Source organism: Amphibalanus amphitrite, unplaced genomic scaffold (assembly GCF_019059575.1).
Source record: "Amphibalanus amphitrite isolate SeventyFive unplaced genomic scaffold, NRLGWU_Aamphi_draft 002077F_arrow, whole genome shotgun sequence".
Lineage (NCBI taxonomy): Eukaryota > Metazoa > Arthropoda > Thecostraca > Balanomorpha > Balanidae > Amphibalanus > Amphibalanus amphitrite.
Genome location: NW_024883570.1, coordinates 8,938 through 29,263, shown reverse-complemented (window position 1 = coordinate 29,263; position 20,326 = coordinate 8,938). Strand labels below are relative to the sequence as shown.

The 20,326-nt window shown below is 45.6% G+C and overlaps 1 protein-coding gene across 1 annotated transcript; it reads left to right on the top strand.

Moving 5' to 3' along the window:
* Nucleotides 1-1,389: 1,389 nt before the first annotated feature.
* On the top strand, nt 1,390-18,651 carry LOC122376270. The gene is made up of 12 exons (XM_043356069.1): nt 1,390-1,399; nt 1,799-1,911; nt 2,415-2,518; nt 3,680-3,776; nt 5,500-5,666; nt 6,187-6,338; nt 6,875-7,134; nt 9,755-9,931; nt 10,301-10,436; nt 11,437-11,677; nt 12,364-12,544; nt 15,163-18,651. Exons 1-12 carry the CDS (start codon nt 1,390-1,392, stop codon nt 17,353-17,355), a joined length of 3,831 nt encoding a protein of 1,276 aa, XP_043212004.1. The 3' UTR covers nt 17,356-18,651.
* Nucleotides 18,652-20,326: the final 1,675 nt, after the last annotated feature.

Below are 20,326 nucleotides of genomic sequence, written 5' to 3'. Positions count from 1 at the left end.
GAGCCGCTGCGCAGCGAACGCTATTCCATTTTGTCCTTATTGACTTCCGACGGTTTTAATATTATATTTTAAGCCGTCAAATTTACTTTATCAAATACTATAGATGAACGATAAACTAATTCGGTCATGTCTACATTAACTATTACAGTAAATGTCGTTAGGATGTAGATAATATTTCACGACGGGATAATTCAATGTTTTGAGACTGTCGTCCCATTTCCCTTATGCATTCCGATATATGGGTGCTATTTGTCCATGAATGTCTATTTGAATGAAAATTATTTTGTCCATGAATTTGTCCATCCTGTGACGTCATCGTATGTTCCCAGGCGGAGGACGGAGACTCGGGATCGAACAGCAAACTCACCTACCGGCTTGAGGGAGGGGGAAAATGGTTCGGTCATTTCTCCATCAACCGAGATACAGGTAAACCAGAGAGCATTGATGCATGATCTCGGATACCGTCATACAGGTAAAGCAGAGAGCATTGATACATGATCTCTGATATCGTGATACAGGTAAATCAGAGAGCATTGACTGAATACGAAACACACGCATGGTTACGGAGATATAATGACCATTCAGATCATTCAGATATGAGCATTGATACGTAAACAAACCACAGGTAAATGAAACGTGGCAAGGCAGGTAGATAAGACACGATAGGGGTAGGTATGGAACACCACCAAATAAGGAAATATCAGGAAATGATCAACGTGATAATACTTACAAAAGGGTAAATCACAGGTGCATGGCTAGACCATATAAGAGAAAGTCAAAACATACCAACTGCCCCTTCACTACGTGAATGCTGCGAAAAAAATAGTGAGCAGCAAAGAACGGGCATCACCATGTAATGAGACTCTTATCATTTCGACATTTTTACGCTCGAATTGTTATCTCCTCTGCAATCGTTTTACTGTATGAATGCGTGGATATTTTTGCCTTTTTTATTCCCAATCCCTCCGTACACAACTAAATGCAATTGCAATTGCAAAATGCAATTGACTCCGCTTATAATGCAACCCCTCACTGCCCTCTCTTTTAGGCCGAATCCGCGTCAAGAAGCGAGTCTCCATGGTAAAACGCACGTGCTATCGGCGTAAAATAACCTCATCAACCCCTTCTCTTCCAGGCGACATCCGCGTCAAGAAGCCAGTCTCGATGGAGCCATGCACGACGCACGTGCTATCGGCGTAAAATAATTCCCTTGCCCCCTCACACCTTCAGGCGAGATCCGCGTCAAGAAGCCAGTCTCGATGGAGCTCACAGAAGGAGCTGGGTCGGATCGGGATCCTCGCCGGCTGCCGCACAGCGAACCACTGTCATTTGAAAAGAGCGGCAGTGACCGGGTGGAAGGCAGGATAGAGCTGAAGGTCAAGGTCCATGATGATGGTAGGTGGGACATTGAGATGAATAAACATTGATAAGTGGGATAATATGATGCTGGTAGGTGGACTGTTTATTGAAAAGGCGAAACCTAACGTAAAATGAGCAAACTGAATATTTGTGGGCAATATAATTTACGTTGAAAATTTGATGTAACAATGCCAGTGTTCTGATATTCCTTCTTTTCCATCGTGCACACAGACGAAAACTGTGTAATACTGCCTATGTACCCCACCTACACATTGTCAATTTCCAAATCAGTCCATGTAATCACTATTATAGGTCAAACAGGTGTATCCCGAATTGAATTATGTACTATTGTTGTGTGCTATTTTTTACTACTGCTACTTCATGGCCGTCGATATTTGTCAATTGCCCACTCAGCAATCCCTGTCACCTCCGTCTACAGGTGAGCCGCAGCTGTTCAGTGAAGTACCTGTGCACATCTACAGAAAAGACCGAGTCGAAACCATCATGACGTTTCTGGTGAAGCAGGATGTGGACAGTGTCAATCGAAATCTGGTGAGTGGCGAGCAGAGCACGTCGGGAATGGGGCGGTAATAGCCGTTTTCACGACGGGCTATCTGGCGAATGCACCTAATTTGGATAAATCTGCACCGAATCTGCACCTAATCTGCAACAAAGGTGTACCAGATTGCCGTCGTGAAAACGGCTAGTTTAGCTCAATAGTTTCACTCTGATAATCAATATTGTGTTAATATTTCTTGAAAAACGAAAGCATTTTACACTGTAAGGCATTATTGAGTTCTATTTTATTTTTGAATTGTATTACAGCTGTAGTTTTCCTAGTTACTGTAATTGATGGATTTTATCTGTGTTCGCAAAAGAAAAACTAATTCTTCATCTACATACACTGTATCTACGTCAGCTCCTGTGCTACTCTATTCACGTCCTAGCGGAAAAAAACACTAGTCGTGTGTGGATATCCATTTAAAATCACGTGCTGTTTACGACGTGTTCGTTAGCAGCTGTTTCTGCTAACACAAACATCTGTTCGTTCACAGGCGGATGTGGAGAAACAGCTCTCTGTCTTTACTGGAGGTACCGCTGAAATCACCGATATCCAACCATACAAACAGGACAGCGACCAAAACAGTGGACAACAAAGGTTAGTGAGGAAGATAGAAGTGAAATAGTGCGTGTGTTCGGCATCTGGAAAACGAGGGATAATTTTCCGAGATCCCGGGATCATTCGGTGTTTTTGACTGACACCTTGCACAACGGACGTGGCAAAAGTAAAAAAAAAAAATCATAATGGAAACAAGAGCAATGTTAGAACGTGACTAATTGCATCGATGGTCCCTGCAATACCAAATAATTGCAAAATTACCTGTCATTTTCGAGATGCCGAACAGCACGCGGTGAGATGAAGAGGGAAGAATAGGAAAGTAGAGGAAGAATAGGGAAAAGCTCATTGCTTTGGACCATAGTCAGTAACTTACAAGAAAGTGGGGAGTGCGTAGCGAGATGGGAAGGGGATAATTATACATTCGTATAAGGGAGGGAGGTACAGAGAAACATAACTATCAATAGAACAGCGCACACCAGAGGACAGTGTTAGAACTGGGGAATATACCTAAGGACAAGGGAGAAGCCAGGGAGACGGGGCAGCAATAAGAATAGCGGGCGTGCATTCATGTGAAATAGGAAAAAACAACGATAAATCCAAACAGTGACCATATTGGAAGCTTCTGGAGATCTAAAAAAAACAACTAACGAAATTTGACGGCAAATTTCGTTTAAACGGAGTTCGCTTATCTCCTTCACTGCCAGTTATTTGTACTGTTCACATCGTTGGTTTGACATTTGATATTCCGAGTGTGATACGCCTCAACTTGTGTTTTCTGCGGTTTTACTATAAAAGGACACTATTTTGAAAAAGTATTGATACCGAGTCGTTTACAATAGCCGTGTTTACATAGGGCTAGTTGCCAGATAGTGGAATTCTGATACCGAGACATGAATTCCACTAACGAGACATTCCAGGCACATTCCGCAAGTTATGACGACCTATCCGGCCAGAAGGCCGGATAGGTCGTCAGAACTTGCGGAATGTGCCTGAAATGTCTCGTTAGTGGAATAAATGTCTCGTCATCGGAATTCCACTATCTGGCAACTAGCCTTATATAAACGCGGCTAGTGACAGTATTTTCAATCAAATAAGAGAGATGAAATGTCTCTTTCGCTTTCGCTCACCCTTTCTTCTTTCCCCATTTTCACCCCTCCCCCTCACCCCCTTCTCCCCCCCCCCCCCTTTTTACTCCCACAGGGCAGAACAGACAGTGATCACGGCCCGTGTGACCCGTCCGTACGGTGCCATCTTCAACACCACGGGACTGAACGGAGGAACTACCAGCGATGGAGCGGTACGTAAACGAAAACGTGCTTAACCCGCGCACCGACGGGGGGGCGGATATCCGCCCCCCCCCCTGAGGTTTTTCGCGAATAGCGGGAAAACCGCGGCGCGTAGCGCCGCGAAATTTGGTATGACTATTTCCTTATCAATTTTACACATGGTGTGCAAGTTTGAACCTCCTACCTTTCAAGGTCAGGTCACCAGGTCACTTTGAATGACCCAACCTCAAGTCACTTTTTTGCAACTTTGTCACCGTGCCAGAGCTACAGTAGATGTCGGAGGCCTTTGAAAGTCGCAGGATGTTATTAGGTCATTAGTAGCTACAATTTGTATATCTCGGAATTTTGATATCGGTGACCTAAGGTCAGGTCAATTTCGCGACCTCCCCATTATAAGTCAATGGGGGAAAAATCAACTCCCTGTTTTTACCACTAAAACGGGTCGGAATGGCCCCATATACCATACATGACTTCATATACGATCAACCTTCACTACCTTGAGGTCTATTTTGCTGTTGGGCAGCTGTGAGGTCATGTGACGTCATCAAAGGTCACCAAAGGTTTTTGGCCAATAACTCCGTACAGGAACAAGATACAGACGCGTGGATGGTCTCATTGTGTTCAGCTCGTCAAGACGCATCGAATGATATACATGATGACCTCGAGGACACGTGACCTGAGGTCAACCTTTGACCTTGACCTTTCGAGGTCAACATATATATCATTCGATGCGGATTGACGAGAGGATCACGATGATGCCCTTAGTTTGTTCCTATCTTGACTAATTCGAAAGTTATTCGAGAAAAACTCTCTCCATATTTAGCGCCGCCATTTTGACTTTTTCGACCCCTGTGACGTCATCTTTGACCTGACCTGAAAATGACCTTTGTAAAAATTGTAGATCTTGACCGTGCGTATCCGATGCCGTTTACCGCTTGTCGCTATCTTGCTTCGTTCTCGAGATCTCAGGGGGGGGGGCGGTCATCCGCCCCCCCCCCCCCCGTCGGTACTAAGTTGGCGCAGACCCCCGTCGGTGCGCGGGTTAATTACAAGATGGATATACATATATGACATATCTATAGTATTAGTCCGAATGGATTTTCCATGGGGCTGTAGGTCGATTCATTTGTTCCCAATTACCGTGTCATTAGGTATTTGTGGCTGGACGATAAATGTCACTTTATAAAAGACGTGACTTTTTCTAATTTCTCGTTGTTTTGACCAGTGCAAGATATCATTTTTACTACTTTTATTTTTCTGTAGGCAACATGTTGTCTTGTGAAGCATTTGTTCGTATAAAATTGAAACGTTCGGCTATTCCGGTGGCCTTTCTCTTGCCTTTACATTTTATGCGTATCATTCTCCCTTGCCCCAGTGGCAGAGCCCACCACTTGACAGCAACTTTCGTCATACCTAAGTCATTTTATGAGCATCGCTGCCAATGTAATGCCTCTGTGACATATCTGTAACGACCTCCGTAATTTGTATGCAGCATCACTGCATCATCTCTTGTAACCTGGCTCTAACATCTTTGTAACCTGTTTGTTACTTCCTTGCTACATCTCTTTAGCATCTCTGCAGTGTCAAACATGTACGTCACATCATCTGTAACTTCATCACGTCTCCGTCACCCGTCTATGACATCTCTGCAAGATCTCCGCAACTTTTATCTTAATTATTTGCAACATCTCTCCAACAATCTCTCTAACACATTCCCCTCCCATTCTCCCTCAGGACAACGGTAGCAACTCCGGGCCCGTGGTCCAGGCAACCGTGGACAACGTCTGGTTTTGGCTCCTGATTGTGCTGGCACTGTTCATTCTTCTGGCGATCATAATTGGCTGCTGCTGCTACAACTGTGCCTTCTGCTATACCTGCTGTCCGCTGCTTAGCTGCTACAAGTGAGTGGGGTTATAAGTGCTACAAGTGAGCGGGGTTATAAGTGACACAGGGTTATAAGTGCCACTGGTCAGTGAGGTTTTCAGTGCTACAGACCATGCTAGTTATAAGTGTCATAAGTGAGTGAGGTTATAAGTGCTACGAGTACAAGCAACTTTGCGATATACTCATTACTCATACTTGTGTTGTGCCACGGGCGCTGTAAATATGTTTATAGTGTCATAGAATAGATTATGTGCAGCGTTTCGGCTAAGATGTGCTTTTTTGCAAAATTTCTCAGAAGTAGGAACCTAATATTACATAGGTTCCTACTTCTGATAAATTTTGCATTGTTCTCTTTTCTGTATTTACAGAAAAGGAAAGGTTTGCCGAATAATGTCTGTAGTTGCTTTTTGAGTATACTTTTGTTTTACTCCTGTATAGATAATAATATATACGACCTTCCGCTATTTAACGTTACCAAAAAAATATGATCATTATCTCCATTCTCCACTAGTTACAGCTCTTCCTCCATCTCCACAGAAAGAAGGAAGCCAAGGACTACGACGAAGAGGCCGTGGCCTATGTCGGTATCGAGAATAACCAAAGAGTGAGGAGCCAGGGCGGTCGAAGTGGTCGAGTCCTTCGACAGATGAGGAGGGCGGTGTCTGGAAACGCGCAGCGAGTGAGATCAGGTGAGTAGGGGGAATGGTGCGTTTAGGTGAGTTAGCGGAATGGTGAGTTTAGATGAGTTAGCGGAATGATGAATGGAATGGTGAATTGAATGTGAGTGGTGAGTGGTGAGATCAGGTGAGTACGGGGGAATGGTGAGTTTAGGTGAGTTAGTGGAATAGTGAGTGGTGAGTTTAGGTGAGTTAGTAGAATCATGAAGCGTGAGGTCAGGTGGCTTTGGGGTCCTCAGATAACTCAGCAAGTGTTGGCGTTATTGGGAATGCGTTGCTCTTCATAGTACCGTATAGCCTCACTTGTGAAGCCAGTGAGGCGTTATATGCAAAGCACGACTCCGATATCTTTCCATTTTATGAAGACGTCGCGTTTTCCTGAATATAATAAAACACTTTTTAACTGGAAAAAAGACAGAAACAGATTATGGGAAACCCACACATGTATGGGATTTTTTTTTTGATGATTTCACCACAGGCACCCCCTGGCCCTTACTGACAGTCAACCACCAGCACCTTCACCCAATAACCCCTCCGCTCTGTTTCAGCAGCTAACGCCTGGCCTAACGGACAATACCGAACGCAGCCAAACGGCCGGAGGAACTCTCACTCCTCCACACTCCGCCTGATGGAAGCACCTGCCGACGAGCCGGGCCGAGAGAACGTGCTGCTGGCGCGCCACGAGATGGAGGACGAAATGGCGCGACACGTGGCGCTACAAAATGCACGTGGCGCACGGGATAATCAGATTATTCTCGTACCGAATGAGATTGGGAGCCTTCATAGGACGAATTCTAGAGCATCAAGGGTAAGAAGAATGGGAAAGGGGTAGGAAAGTATGAAGGAGGGAGAAGGGAAAGAGATAGATAGATAGATAGATAGAGAGAGAGAGAGAGAGAGAGAGAGAGAGAGAGAGAGAGAGAGAGAGAGAGAGAGAGAGAGAGAGAGAGAGAGAGAGAGAAAGAGAGAGAGAGAGAGAGAGAGAGAGAAAGAGAGAGAGAGAGAGAGAGAGAGAGAGAGAGAGAGAGAGAGAGAGAGAGAGAGAGAGAGAGAGAGAGAGAGAGAGAGAGAGGAGGGGAAGGAGGATGGGGATAAAAAGAGGTGTAAGGATGATAAAATCGACATTACTTTCCCTGTTGGCCGTTATGTATCCCCATTCCCCTATCCATCTAAAATAGTCCAATCTAAATGTGTTCCCATGCGTAGCTCTAAAATCCACCCACCCCGTATGAGACCCCAAGGCGGTCCCAAGATATACCCGACCCGTACCTACGCATCCCCATGGCGGTCCCAAGATTTACCCAACGGGCAACTCGTACCGACGTAACCCCCAGGGTCGTCCCAAGATATACCCAACCCGGGGAGCATTCATTCTGGCCAGGGTTCATAATGTCCAGGGTACGATATGCCCAGTGTCGAAATGGCCAGTGCCTTGAATGGGCCAGAGTACATAATGTCCAGGGATTGCATGGTCCAAATGCGGCCAACTGGCTGCAGATAGGGTATATTCAAAGAGGCCAGGGTTAATAATGTCCAGGGCACGATGTGTCCAGTGTTCGAAATGGCCAGGGTTCATAATGTCCAGGACACGATGTGTCCAGTGTTCGAAATGGCCAGGGTTCATAATGTCCAGGGCACGATATGTCCAGTGTTCAAAATGGCCAGTGCCTTGAATGGGCCAGAGTGCATAATGTCCAGGGATTACATAGTCACTGATAGTGACGTTATTATGTAAAAAACACGGAACCAGCTCAATGCGAAGCAGTGCAATGCCGAAGGCAATGCCTTAGGAGAGATTACAGGCAATAGTAAATCAAATATGTTTAGGTTAAGTGGTTATGTATCTGGCTTCAGGCCGAACCCAGGGTGGTCCCACTCCCAAGATGTGATCAACTCCTGCGTACCCACCAAGATGGTCCCAATAGCCGTTTTCACGACGGACTATCCGGCGAATGCACCTGATTTGACGAAATCTGCACCTAATTTCTTTTACAGCAAATACCTATCTTTATTTTATGAATTTATTTCAGTGTTTTAATCGATGATGCTCTCTGATAATACGACAAAGCAGGCATATAAGCAATTATAGTGCAACCCTAGCTGATAGCTGTTAACCCGCGCCCTGCTGGGGGTCCTGGATTTCCACGCCCTGCTGGGGGGGGGTGTTTGAACACCCCCCCTTGTAACTCGGCTCCTGGGCCACGTAGCGATACGCAGAAGGCGGCGTTCGAAAGAGCGTAAAAAATAATGACGAAATCACTTCGGTCAATTTTTTGGTCAGGTCAAAGGTCAGGTCACCAGAGGTCATTGAAGGCAAAATTTCGCCGATTTCCAGGTCGAATGTCGAAAATTTCCAAGAAGCCAACGCATAACTCGGGAACCAATAGAGCTACAGCGCCGCGGAAAAGCGCATTCGATAGCCCTATTAACGCCCTTTCTGAGTAATTCTCTCAGATTTGACCTAACGTCAACGGTTTTGCCTGCAGGGGGCAAAAACTGCAAAAATAGCCGATTTTTTTGAAAACAGTTTTTCTGCAATAACTTTTGACCCAAGCCTTGTACGAGCTTACTTTTACCGGCATCGTGTTCCTCTCGTCAAGACGCATCGAATGAACTATAACTTGACCTTGAAAGGTCAACTTGAAAATTTGACCTCAGGTCAAGGTCATGACCTGACCGGAAAGGGTCATGTTGCATATCAGTCGATCCGTATCGTCGAGCTGAACACATCTAAGGCGTTTTCATCGCTCTAGCATGCCTCTATCAAAAGTTATTTGCGAAAAACTGTTAGATACCATTCGTGACCTAAGATGACCTCAGGGCATAAACAAGGGTCACGGACACCATTTTTAAGTTCAGTGTGTCTAAACCACTTGTAATTCGGTGTTTGGGAGTGTTTATAATGTCTTTCATCCAAAAGAGGCGCATTTCAATTTTCTCCCATTGACTTATAATGGGGAGGTCGCAAAATTGACCTGACCTTAGGTCATCGATATCAAAATTCTGAGATATACATTTTGTACATGCTATTGCTCTTAGCAATCGCTGAAAGTTTCAAAGCGATCGGTCACTCGGTGTAGCTATGACAGACATTGAAAGTTTTTATGAGGTGAGGTCACTTCAAGTGACCTGGTGACCTGACCTTGAATGACCTTGGTCTGAAATTTTCACAACATGTGTAGAATTGATGTATGATAAGGTGTACCAAAAACGGCGGCGCTCCGCGCCGCTGTTTTTGAGATATTCGCGAAAAACCACAAGGGGGGTGTTCAAACACCCCCCCCCAGCAGGGCGCGGGTTAAGAGACACACTGAACCTGATTTGAATAAATCTGCACCTGATCTGTACCAGATGTGCATCATATGTGTACCAGATGGCCGTCGTGAAAACGGCTATTATGTACCCAACCCCCACCTATGTACCCCCAGGGCGGTCCCAAGATGTACCGGGTGATGGGTGGTGATCGGCCGATGCTGGTGCGCGCTGCCGAGGGGGACGAGGTCGGGTACCAACTGGAGGATCTGGAAGATGAAGAGCTGCAGCGGTTAGAGATGGAGAGACAGTCGGTCATACTGCCACAGGCGCGACGGTCGCCTTCGGTTGAGGTAAGTGGGGGAATGTCGTGATCAGCAATATCGCCGTCACTATGTTCATCATCATCACCAGCACTGCTGCCTACGGAAACTTCATCATCATCAGGAGAGCATGACTATTTGCTACACGATGTTTAGAAGGAATACCTAAATTAAATGGCATTGTCGTATGGTATATGAGTTGTCGAAAGAGTAACAATATTCGAATGTCTCTGTTGCTACCATACCACCTAGCAGTTCCACCACAGCTACATGTTGATACATATGGGTAACGAACTGGCTTCAACGTACAGCGCTTTATAGCATTTATTGCACAGCATGGCAGTGGCTGACCTTGAACAAAAACAGTGGCAGCATTACCATAGCAACTGTGATTCCCAGGTACTGACCTTGAACGACAACAGCGGGCGAGACGCTGAGTACCGTCACCATGGCAACAGCGAGACGCTCCGACTGCATACCTCCGCCCGCCCCAGGCGTAGAGAAGTCTATATAGATGAGGACGGCAACGAGATCGGTGAGTTGCTTTGTTTGGAGTTTGCTAGAAACAAAGAGATGTGAGAATTTCTACAAAATTGCCGCACTGACAAGCATTCCTTGTTTCTAGAGACCAGAACAACATTATCATTTTGTGATACCTAGGTATAACGGCTGTCGGCTAATATGCTGAAGTGTGTGCCGAAAATGTATATCACATCTTCTCACAGGGCAGAAGTACTTCAGGCGTCCCATGAATGAGGAGACTGAGAGACACATGTCATAACTAGTTTCTAGTGACAGATTATTAGAAGGATGAATAACCTGTTGCTCATTTCTATCAGAAATAGAAAAAATAAACCAATATATATTCGGGCGTGGCCCTTCTTCAGTGGTACAAGATCACAATAAAACAAGAGAGACGTATGTGACACACATGAGGCAAAATACAATATTTTGAATCAAATCACTCACAGATATTTTGCATGCGCTTCCAAGATAGGCGTCGATCTAGATTTAGATAGTAATAAATAGCTAATAAATGGTGGCACAGTACATACATATGGCACATACATACATATATATATATATATATAGGTACAGTTCAATACGATACAGGTAAGCTCGGTTTGCATAACAACATTTATATGCCTAGATAGGTCATTTTAACGAATCATCGTCCTGTACATCGGGGCATGATATTCGCCATAGCCTATACTGTCACCATAGCCTATACCAAGAATAGCACTTTGTACTATAGGCTATTCAGATACTACTACTACTACTACAGATATTCAGTAGCACTTTGTAAGTTTATTTTTTCTATTTCTGATAGAAATGAGCAACAGGTTATTCATCCTTCTAATAATCTTATTAACAATGCTCAGCTCAACGTTCAAATACCTGAATTCTAGTGACAGGTTCAAAATATACCACACCACACCTAGCTTAAAAACTGTCCTCTCCTGTACCGGATCCTCCTCAAAAACTGACATCTACCGTAGCTTTCTCTTGAAACTAACATGAACCGTACCTTCCAGAACGCCCCACCTACCGCGGTCGTCCTCGAGACGACTCTGATATCCAATACGGCTCCGGTCGACTGCGACTGAGTGACCGAACCCCTGGAAAAGACCGACACCACCGGACGCGCAGCGAGGTCCTCGTGCTTCACGAAGAGGATGGAGAAGAGGAGGAAGAGCAAGATGGCCGACGAGGGATGGACGATGGCGGCGGGAAGGCTATGTTGATGCAACGCTTCATTGGGAGAGATGGTGCAGGGTGAGAAGGGGTGGGAGATGTAAGAGATGTGAGCGATGTCAAAGGCGGCGGAACGGCACCGGGGCACCGTGTCCCCCTTGATTTTGGCATTTTAGCATTAGCCATATGGGCGTTGCATGGAAAGAATGGGACCAAAAGTCGGCAGTGCCCCCCTTCCCTAATTGAAGGTGTTCCGCCGTTACTGAGCGATGTGAGCGATGGTGGGCATGTGAGGTATGTGAGCTATGATAACTGATGTCTTGTAAGATACATAGATGGGAGGGATGAAAACTGGGTGGGTCATTAGCTTATCTTCCTGGTACAGTGCGGGTGTCGTTAGGAGTATTATGGGAGTTTCGTGATGTAGGACTTTCATGTTGGTAAGGGTTGAGAATTTCTTTGGAGTTCCATTGAACAAGAACAACACACATGTAGCCCAATGTGAAGAGTTGGGCTGATGGGGTTTGATAATACAGGAACTTTGATTAATCGATGAATGGTGTTTATCGATTCCAGCCGTTTGACAACCCATTACATGTTTCAAAAGAAAAAACTTGAATAACTTTTTTCCGGTTTCGTTTTGTAGCAGGGAAAATCTGACAGGCTTCCTCAATTTATCGTGTCATCGCATCGTCTTACCGAATTCTTATGTTACCTATATCGCTAAACTACATGACATTTCATAACCAAACCCACTTCTTTCACAGCCCGGCCGAGCCCGGCCCTTCCGGCCTCTCCGACTACCCCTACCACAGCCGGCAGCCGGGCGGCATTGCCACCGTGACGTCACAGCGGCGAGTCGGTGACGTCACTGAGGCAGAGGCGCTGGCGATAAGGGCGCCGATACAAGAAGAAACTGCCAGTGTTCTGGACCGTGAGGACCGAGAGGTACGCCAGTGAGGAAAGGGAGACAGGTTAGAAAAGAGGTGGGAGGGGCTTAACCACAAAAAAATATGCTATGGAATATAAATTGACTGGTGATTAAAATTTAATGAGGACTGTAAATACTAATAGCATGGATCACTTGGCGGAAGCGGAAGGAGTTAAAGGCATATGGGATAGACGGTAAATTTGGAAGATTCCCAAACAGAATGGACGTATTTGCTTATTGTAATACGTAAATTCGTAAGTCTAATTGATTTTACGAGTATTATTTTCAGAACTGCATTTGCTATTCATTTGGCGAGTCTTCCCAGAATATTTAGTTAATATCATTGAATGCTGCACATACGGCGGCTAATTTTTCATTGATGCTTTGTCGTTATCAATTTTGGCTATAATACCTGCTAAGAATCGTGCTTCGATGTGCTGTGAATACGCTTTTCGCCTGGGCCTCTCTGTAAATGCTCACTGTTTGATGTACGCTCACTTATGGCACTGCCCGCTGTCACATTTCACTGACTGATCACAGATGTCATGGATGTGAGTGCTGCTTGCTTCCATAATCCACCGATGTTTTTTTTTTTTTTTACTCTCAGGCTGCAGTGTGACTGCCACCACTGCTCACTGACTTCTGACCAGGTCTTACTGACTACTGACTACTAGCTGCTGACGGCTGACTTCTGAACACTGACGACTAGCTATTGCACTGACCACTGACCACTGCTCACTGACTGCTAGCCAGGGTTTGCGACTACTGACTACTAGCTATTGAATAACTGACCACTGACCACTGCTCACTGACTGCTGACCAGGGTTTACTGACCACTAGTAGCTACTGACCAGTGACCACTTGACCTCTCACCAATAGTCACTGATCATCAATCTCTGACCACTGATCCGTCACTACAAACCATTGACCACTAACTAACCACTGACTGCTGCCCACTGGCTGGGAACTACTAGTCAATGACCCCTTGCGATTGATTATTCACCACTGAACAGTTATAAGCGACCAAAAGTCCAAAACCAATGACCAGTGACAACTGATAAACTGACGTCTTGCTACCCATTTACTACCGACAACTGACTGTTAACCACTACTAACAAATCACAGACAACATTGATCGCAATAGCCACTAACTATCACTAATTACTGAGTTGACAGTAACCACTGACTACTTACCACTCATCGACGTACAGCCCAAAAACAGCCCACCTAGCATCCCTCCTAACCACTGCACTCTTTCACACACACCACAGATGTCTCAGCCTCCTGAAGATCAACCGGACACCGTGTACGCCCAGACGAAGGCCTCGCTGCTCCGAAGAAGGAAGAGCTTGCTGGCCTCACATCAACATCAACAACATCAGCAGCAGTTGGGCAGATCAGGCCCTCACTTAGCTAGAAAAAGACGGAAGTCCATCAAGCTGAAACGGATCGGAGAGAGTGAAGAAATGAGAAAGGAAGTAGGAATCACGAAGGATTTCAAGAAAGGAGAGGATGAAGGCAGGGTCGGGAAGGAGGGCAATAAGAATGGCAATGAAGACAAAAATGAGCAAGAAGCGAGTGCGATGAAGGTGTGGAATGCTGGCGGTAGAGCAAAGAGTGTCATACAGTTGATGTATGAGAGACGGTTACAGCACGCCAGAGCTGTTCAGGTACAGTACTCTAAAGAATCAAGTAGATAGAAGTTGGCATGGCAGTTGAACCGTAGACAGGATGCAGTTGGCAGTTGGCATGCACTCTGAACAGTTGGGAACAGTTGCAGTTGGAAGTGTGCCATCCGATCTGGAGACGAAGCATCCAACGTTCTTCGTGGTTTCTTCATGTCTTCCCCACTTCCTCTCCTTGCATGAAAGGACTAATTACTTCTTTTTGAAAACTAATGCACTGGCTTGGTTAGCTCGAGTCGAGATAGATAATGGTATTGCATGCTGTAATTCTCAATGGCAAAGTATGATTAGTGCTGACTGAATGATGTAAACAAGTGCCATTACAAATATTTGTTTTGATCGGCATGTTTATTCTTATTTCATATTAGTAGCCATTCCAATTTATTGTATCAGCAGGAACAAGCCTAATTTCTGCGGAGTTAGTACCTCAGAGAAAAGCCAAAGTATGACGTTCAAACCTCTAATTTCTTTTCGATGAGTTGTAAGTGCGTCAGTCATGCTGCCTAGCCGATGAGAGAAGCAAAATTCATTTTTTAAGCATATACTTAGATATTAAAACCGCGCAGCAATCCTGAGGTACTAGTGCGTATCCTCTCTCTCTCCTCTCTCTCTCTCTCTCTCTCTCTCTCTCTCTCTCTCTCTCTCTCTCTCTCTCTCTCTCTCTCTCTCTCTCTCTCTCTCTCTCTCTCTCTTCGCTTTTCATCTTTGATGATTTTCCTTCCTTCTTCACATCTTATCCTGCCACTCCTATCCACAGTCCAACTTTTCCTTTTTATATTCCACCTTCCCTCCTTCCTGATGTATTGAACTGATGTATTCCCTCCTTCCCTTCCATCTTCGTTATTCTTCTCCTACTTCCAAACACTTATTTCACTTACTCTTCGCCCCTGTCCAACTTCTCTTCTCCCTTTTCCTTCCCCCACGTCTCTAACTCCCCGTCTCCTTCCCAGGATCGCCGCAGACGAGCCGGTGCCACTGAAGGAGCTCCCAACTCTGAGCTCAACCCCGCACGACAATACCGCCGACAGCGAAGCCGCAGTCAGGATCCTGAGTATCACCGCGAGCCCGTGGAACCCCCCCGAGGTCGAAGACGCTCCACGGACGAAGGGGAACCACCTAGAAGGGACCACGCTGGAGGGCCCATTCCTGGGAGACTGGCTGATTCTCGTCCAGGTTCCCAGTTGAGTCTCCAATTTAGTAGTCATATGATAAACAGCAATCGACTGCAGAGGGTCGGATCAGCTGGATCGCAAGGTCGTCCAAGACGTGAACGCACTCGAACAGATAGTCGTGAAAGAGGTGTGGAAGACCGAGCAAGACCAAGACGAAGGGATGATTCAGTTGGATCGTATGGAAGGCAGAGGAACAGGGATGATGAGAGAGGCGAAAACGTGGATGGCATGCGCCAAGGAGAAAGACGAGGAGGGGAGAGAAGAAGTGATAGGTTTGAGGATGATCGCGGGGAGATAAAAGGACGTCAAGAGCGAGATGAAGGCAGATACAGTCGTGAAGAGAACGTTGATGACGGAGGAAGAGACAATGGTCGGAATCGTAGAGATGAAAATGGAAGACAGCGAGAGGACTGGGATGGAAGGAATGATAGAAACGAAAGAGGCGGTTACCACGGCGATGCACGAAGAGACAGGGACGTCGATGCTAGACGACAAGATGGCGACGGTGAAAGACGTGGAAGGCGACGAAATCAGGATGAAGGAGACAACTATCAAGACGAAGAGCAAAATGGCCAGCAACGAGGAAGGAAAAATGGGGATCGAAGAAGAGACGAAGAGGATATGAGGGAAGGTGTATCTGAACGAAGGCGAAATGGCAATAAAAGAAGTGAGGATGATGACTATCAAGGGCGAGATGACTACTATCGTGGGCGTGACGATTACGACGAAAGGGATGACAGAGATATGAAAAGCAACCAAAATCGCAAAAACAGAGACGAAGATCCTAGGCGAGGAAGTGAACAAAAAGAGAATTCGCAAAAACGTCGAGGAAGTGATGACCTACAGAGTGATAGCAGAAAGAGCGGTTCGCATCGACAGAATGGCACGCGGCGAGACAGCGATGATATAACCGATGAAGGAAAAGGAAGACGTGGATCAAACGGGACAAATGGAAGCCGACGGGGTTCCGATGACAAGCGAAGCTCCGATAGCGGCAACACCAAAAATCTGTCGGGCAAATCAGTAGCCAGTCGTGATGATAAACCTTCCAAGGGTCAGTCTGATTCAAACACATCAGCTGAATCAAAACGCTCTTCAAAAGATTCCAAAAAACAATCTGCTGACAAACGTAAGGGCGAAACGTTTGAGATCGATATGAAGGATGCTAGCGAAAAACACAAATCGAAAGACGGCAAGGCACTGAAGAAACAGGGATCTCAGGATTCAAAGGCGAACGGTGATGACAAATCGAAGACTAGGGAGTCCTCTGACGAAAGGGGAAATGGGAGAGACGACGGTGGACAAGACAAGGGAAAAACTAAATCATCAAAGTCCTCAGGATCAAAGAAAAACAGCGATACAAAATCTACTGACAATGCAAACAAAGATAAATCTGCTAAGGAGTCGAAGTCAAACACAAGCGCAGAAAGTGACAAGAAAACAGACAGCAAATCATCTTCATCCAAAACCAAATCCAGTAAAAGCGACAAAGACAGCAAGAACAAATCGGAGCAAGCTGCCAGTAGCGGCAACGAACCAACCACCGCCTCCGGAAAATCAGCCAACTCAGCAACCACAAAGGCAAACATTTCAGCCAACCCAGAACACGTGACTTCCATCTCCTCCGACCACCGTCCTTCAGACATTGCTGAGGCAATCGCAGAGGGAGCCGAAGACCACCACCCTTCAAGTCTCCCACGTCATCAATCTGACATCAGTGACGGCGTCAGCGGAGACAGCGGCTTCGCTGACGTCAACGCGCGTGCTCCTGTGAGTCAGGATATCCCCGAAGAAGATGTCCGGCGATTTGTGCCTGACGATACTGGCTCCAATATCTCCTCGACACTTGTTCCTGGGGTAAGGAAGAAAAAGAACCAGTTCCTGGAGAAGAAGAGTATCTTCACCATTGCCTATGATGATGTTCATACTCATCGTCTGAGGAGCGATACGCCACATGAAGCTGATGTGTAGAGAAGGTCACGCTGTTTGATGTTTTGAGGAGATGCGGATGCATTGATTTCAGGAGACGTTCGCGCGGAGGTTAGGTCAGTTTGCTGGGTGATCAGGCTTAGTAAAAACTGCGGCGAACAGTCATGCAAGGTGTAAAAGAACATATGCAATTATTTTTGTGCATTTATACACTCTGTTTGTGAAGCGAGACCGTGCAAGTATGTGTGCAGCAGAGGATTATGAAAAATTAGGCGTGCACACAACACATGCATTGCATTTTCATTTGCCCTTTATTGGTCTGGATGAATGTGAAAAAATACCATTTCTAGTGCAATGTTGTTGTGTCTATGTCATTTGATCCTTTTTCTGAAGCTTTCGTTACATCGTTTAGAATGCACTATGCAATGATGAAATGTGTAACATGTACAAGCAAGATAATAGGCAACTTCACACTAATTGTTAGCGATGCCTTCAGCGAGATCCAGTTTGGTTTCGACCACATTATGTCAAATGATGACTTAGTCCGTTGTTGAACGGAACTGCACTACCTAAATGTCGCGTGTGATTATGTTATTCGAACATATCTGTCCACATCACTCAGTCCGTTAACCTCAACCAATCCGTCCATTTACCCAATCTGTCCACGTTGATCAATCAACCACAATCCGTCCACTGAGGCGTCGTGATCAATTGCGCTCGGCAATGCTTACTCACTTTTATCGAATACCGGCTAGCGATGCCGGCTAGCAAGCGTGAATTGAATGTGTTTTGGATGCTGATAACTGTATCACCTGTGGCCTTAGCTCTGTAAGTAATACGTGTCATGAACATTGTGTTCTAGCAAGGTGACAAAACGTTGTTTTAGGACTTGATGGTTGCAATGTTTGCTGAAATTTTAGACATGTATTATGCAAACTTAGATGAATGCCTTGCAGAAAGTCCATGCATAACTTGCATCGACAATATCACGATATTGTATCGTAATTTTTGATTTCTTGTTTTGAATGCTTAATTGTTTATCCACGCAAATATTACCAAACATGTCTCTCTCTTACTTTCTCCCTCTCTCTCTCTCTCTCTCTCTCTCTCTCTCTCTCTCCTCTCTCTCTCTCTCTCTCTCTCTCTCTCTCTCTCTCTCTCTCTCTCTCTCTCTCTCTCTCTCTCTCTCCTCCCCCTTTCTCCAATCTCCATTCTATACCTCTATCCATTTCGGAATACCAGACAAAGCGATTAAATAGCGTTGTATATGATTGTGGCGATCTCTGCTGTGAATACTCGAATGCCCAGCCACGTTTGTAATAAATGCACATCCGTTTGTGGTGTTTCAATAGACCGTGTCAAATGAAGGAACTAGGACGCAACACTATTTCTTCAACACCATTCCTTATTGGCACTTGAACTGCAAAAAAAATATGCAAGGCAATAGCAATCCTACTACAGAGTCAGAGTTTGCCCCTCCCCCTTCCTCACCACACGTCGCTTTGGAGGAAGACCACCTTGGCGACAATGTAGATGTTGGAACACACCCACACTCATTCTGAGTGTCATTTAGCTCGCATATTTCCTAAGTGTACTGTTACAAGCGTATCCAAAGCCACAAACTAAGTGTATTGCGAATGGTGATAGGTACTCATTCCAACTCCCGTTTTATTTCAACGCAGATACACAGAATGGGTGTATATTCACACATGTATGTCAGCTCAGAGTGTAATGACACGCCTACCCGAACCTTGACTTTGAGTGCAATAAACCACATACCTAACTTAAGTGCATTATCACACGTGTTACGATCAAGGGGAAAACGAAAGAGCGAAAAAAGAGGGAGCTGCTATTCTTGGAAGGCACACGATATGGAGAAAGAAAAAATACATGGACAGATTACATGGATTACGGGTAGACAGCCGCACCCCGTGCCCAATAGACAATAGACAATAGACATTTATTTCGCACAAGATCCGACATTTCGGCTTTTCACGTGTACACGTCTGTTTTTAAAACACAATAAAAAGGAGTATAAAAGGGGATACAAGCCACTCTCACGCTTTCAAAACAGAACACCATACAACATTCACACACCTAACCGGATTAAGCCCTCATGTTCCGATACAGCGCCGTCCTGAAAGACTCTCGAACACGTCTGTTTTGGCACACGTCGTTATACAGTTTCACTCCGCTGTACGCGAGTTGGCGCCTGCCAGTCTCCGTTCTAATGGCAGGGGGCCGCAGCTGGTTGTTGTGTCGTGTTTGATGTTCATGTCTGTGGTCTGTGGCAGCGATAATCGAGTACAATGTTTCTGGCAACTCCGATGACACGACTCTGCGAACCATCTGTGCCCGGTGGTACTGCGCCAGCTGAGATGACGACAGCCAGTTGAGACTCTTGAGTACTTCAGAAATGTGATCAAACTTTTTCTTTCCACTGATGACTCTGGCACCGAAATTTATGATTTTTTGAATTCTTTGGAGTTCCGTCTTACTGCACGTGCCGTAAATCGACACACAATACCTAATGATGGACATGACCAGCGCAGTGACTATTGACTTCAATGATGCCCTCGGCAGAGAATGTCTCGCATGAGTCAGCGCCACTAGACTGCCGCTGCACTTTGCCACTACGTGGTCGACGTGGTCTACAAAGGTCATGTGCCTGTCCATATAAAGCCCTAAGTTTTTGACCACTCTCGATTCCTGAATCGTTGTTCCACAAAAATTGACTGATATGCTCGGCTGGTTTTTTAACATCGCCTTGGTTCCAAAGACGATCATATGCGTTTTGCTTGCATTCACTTTGAGACGGTTTTCGTTAAACCAATCTGAAAGCTGGCTAAGGGCACGTTCAAGTTTCACAATCATATCAGACAGGTGTCTCTTTTTGCCAGATATGAGTAGCTGCGTATCATCAGCGTATTGAATGATTTCGACTCCGTCAATATACAGACCCATATCGTTAACGTAAATGGCATATAGCAGACAGCTCAGCGACCCACCCTGA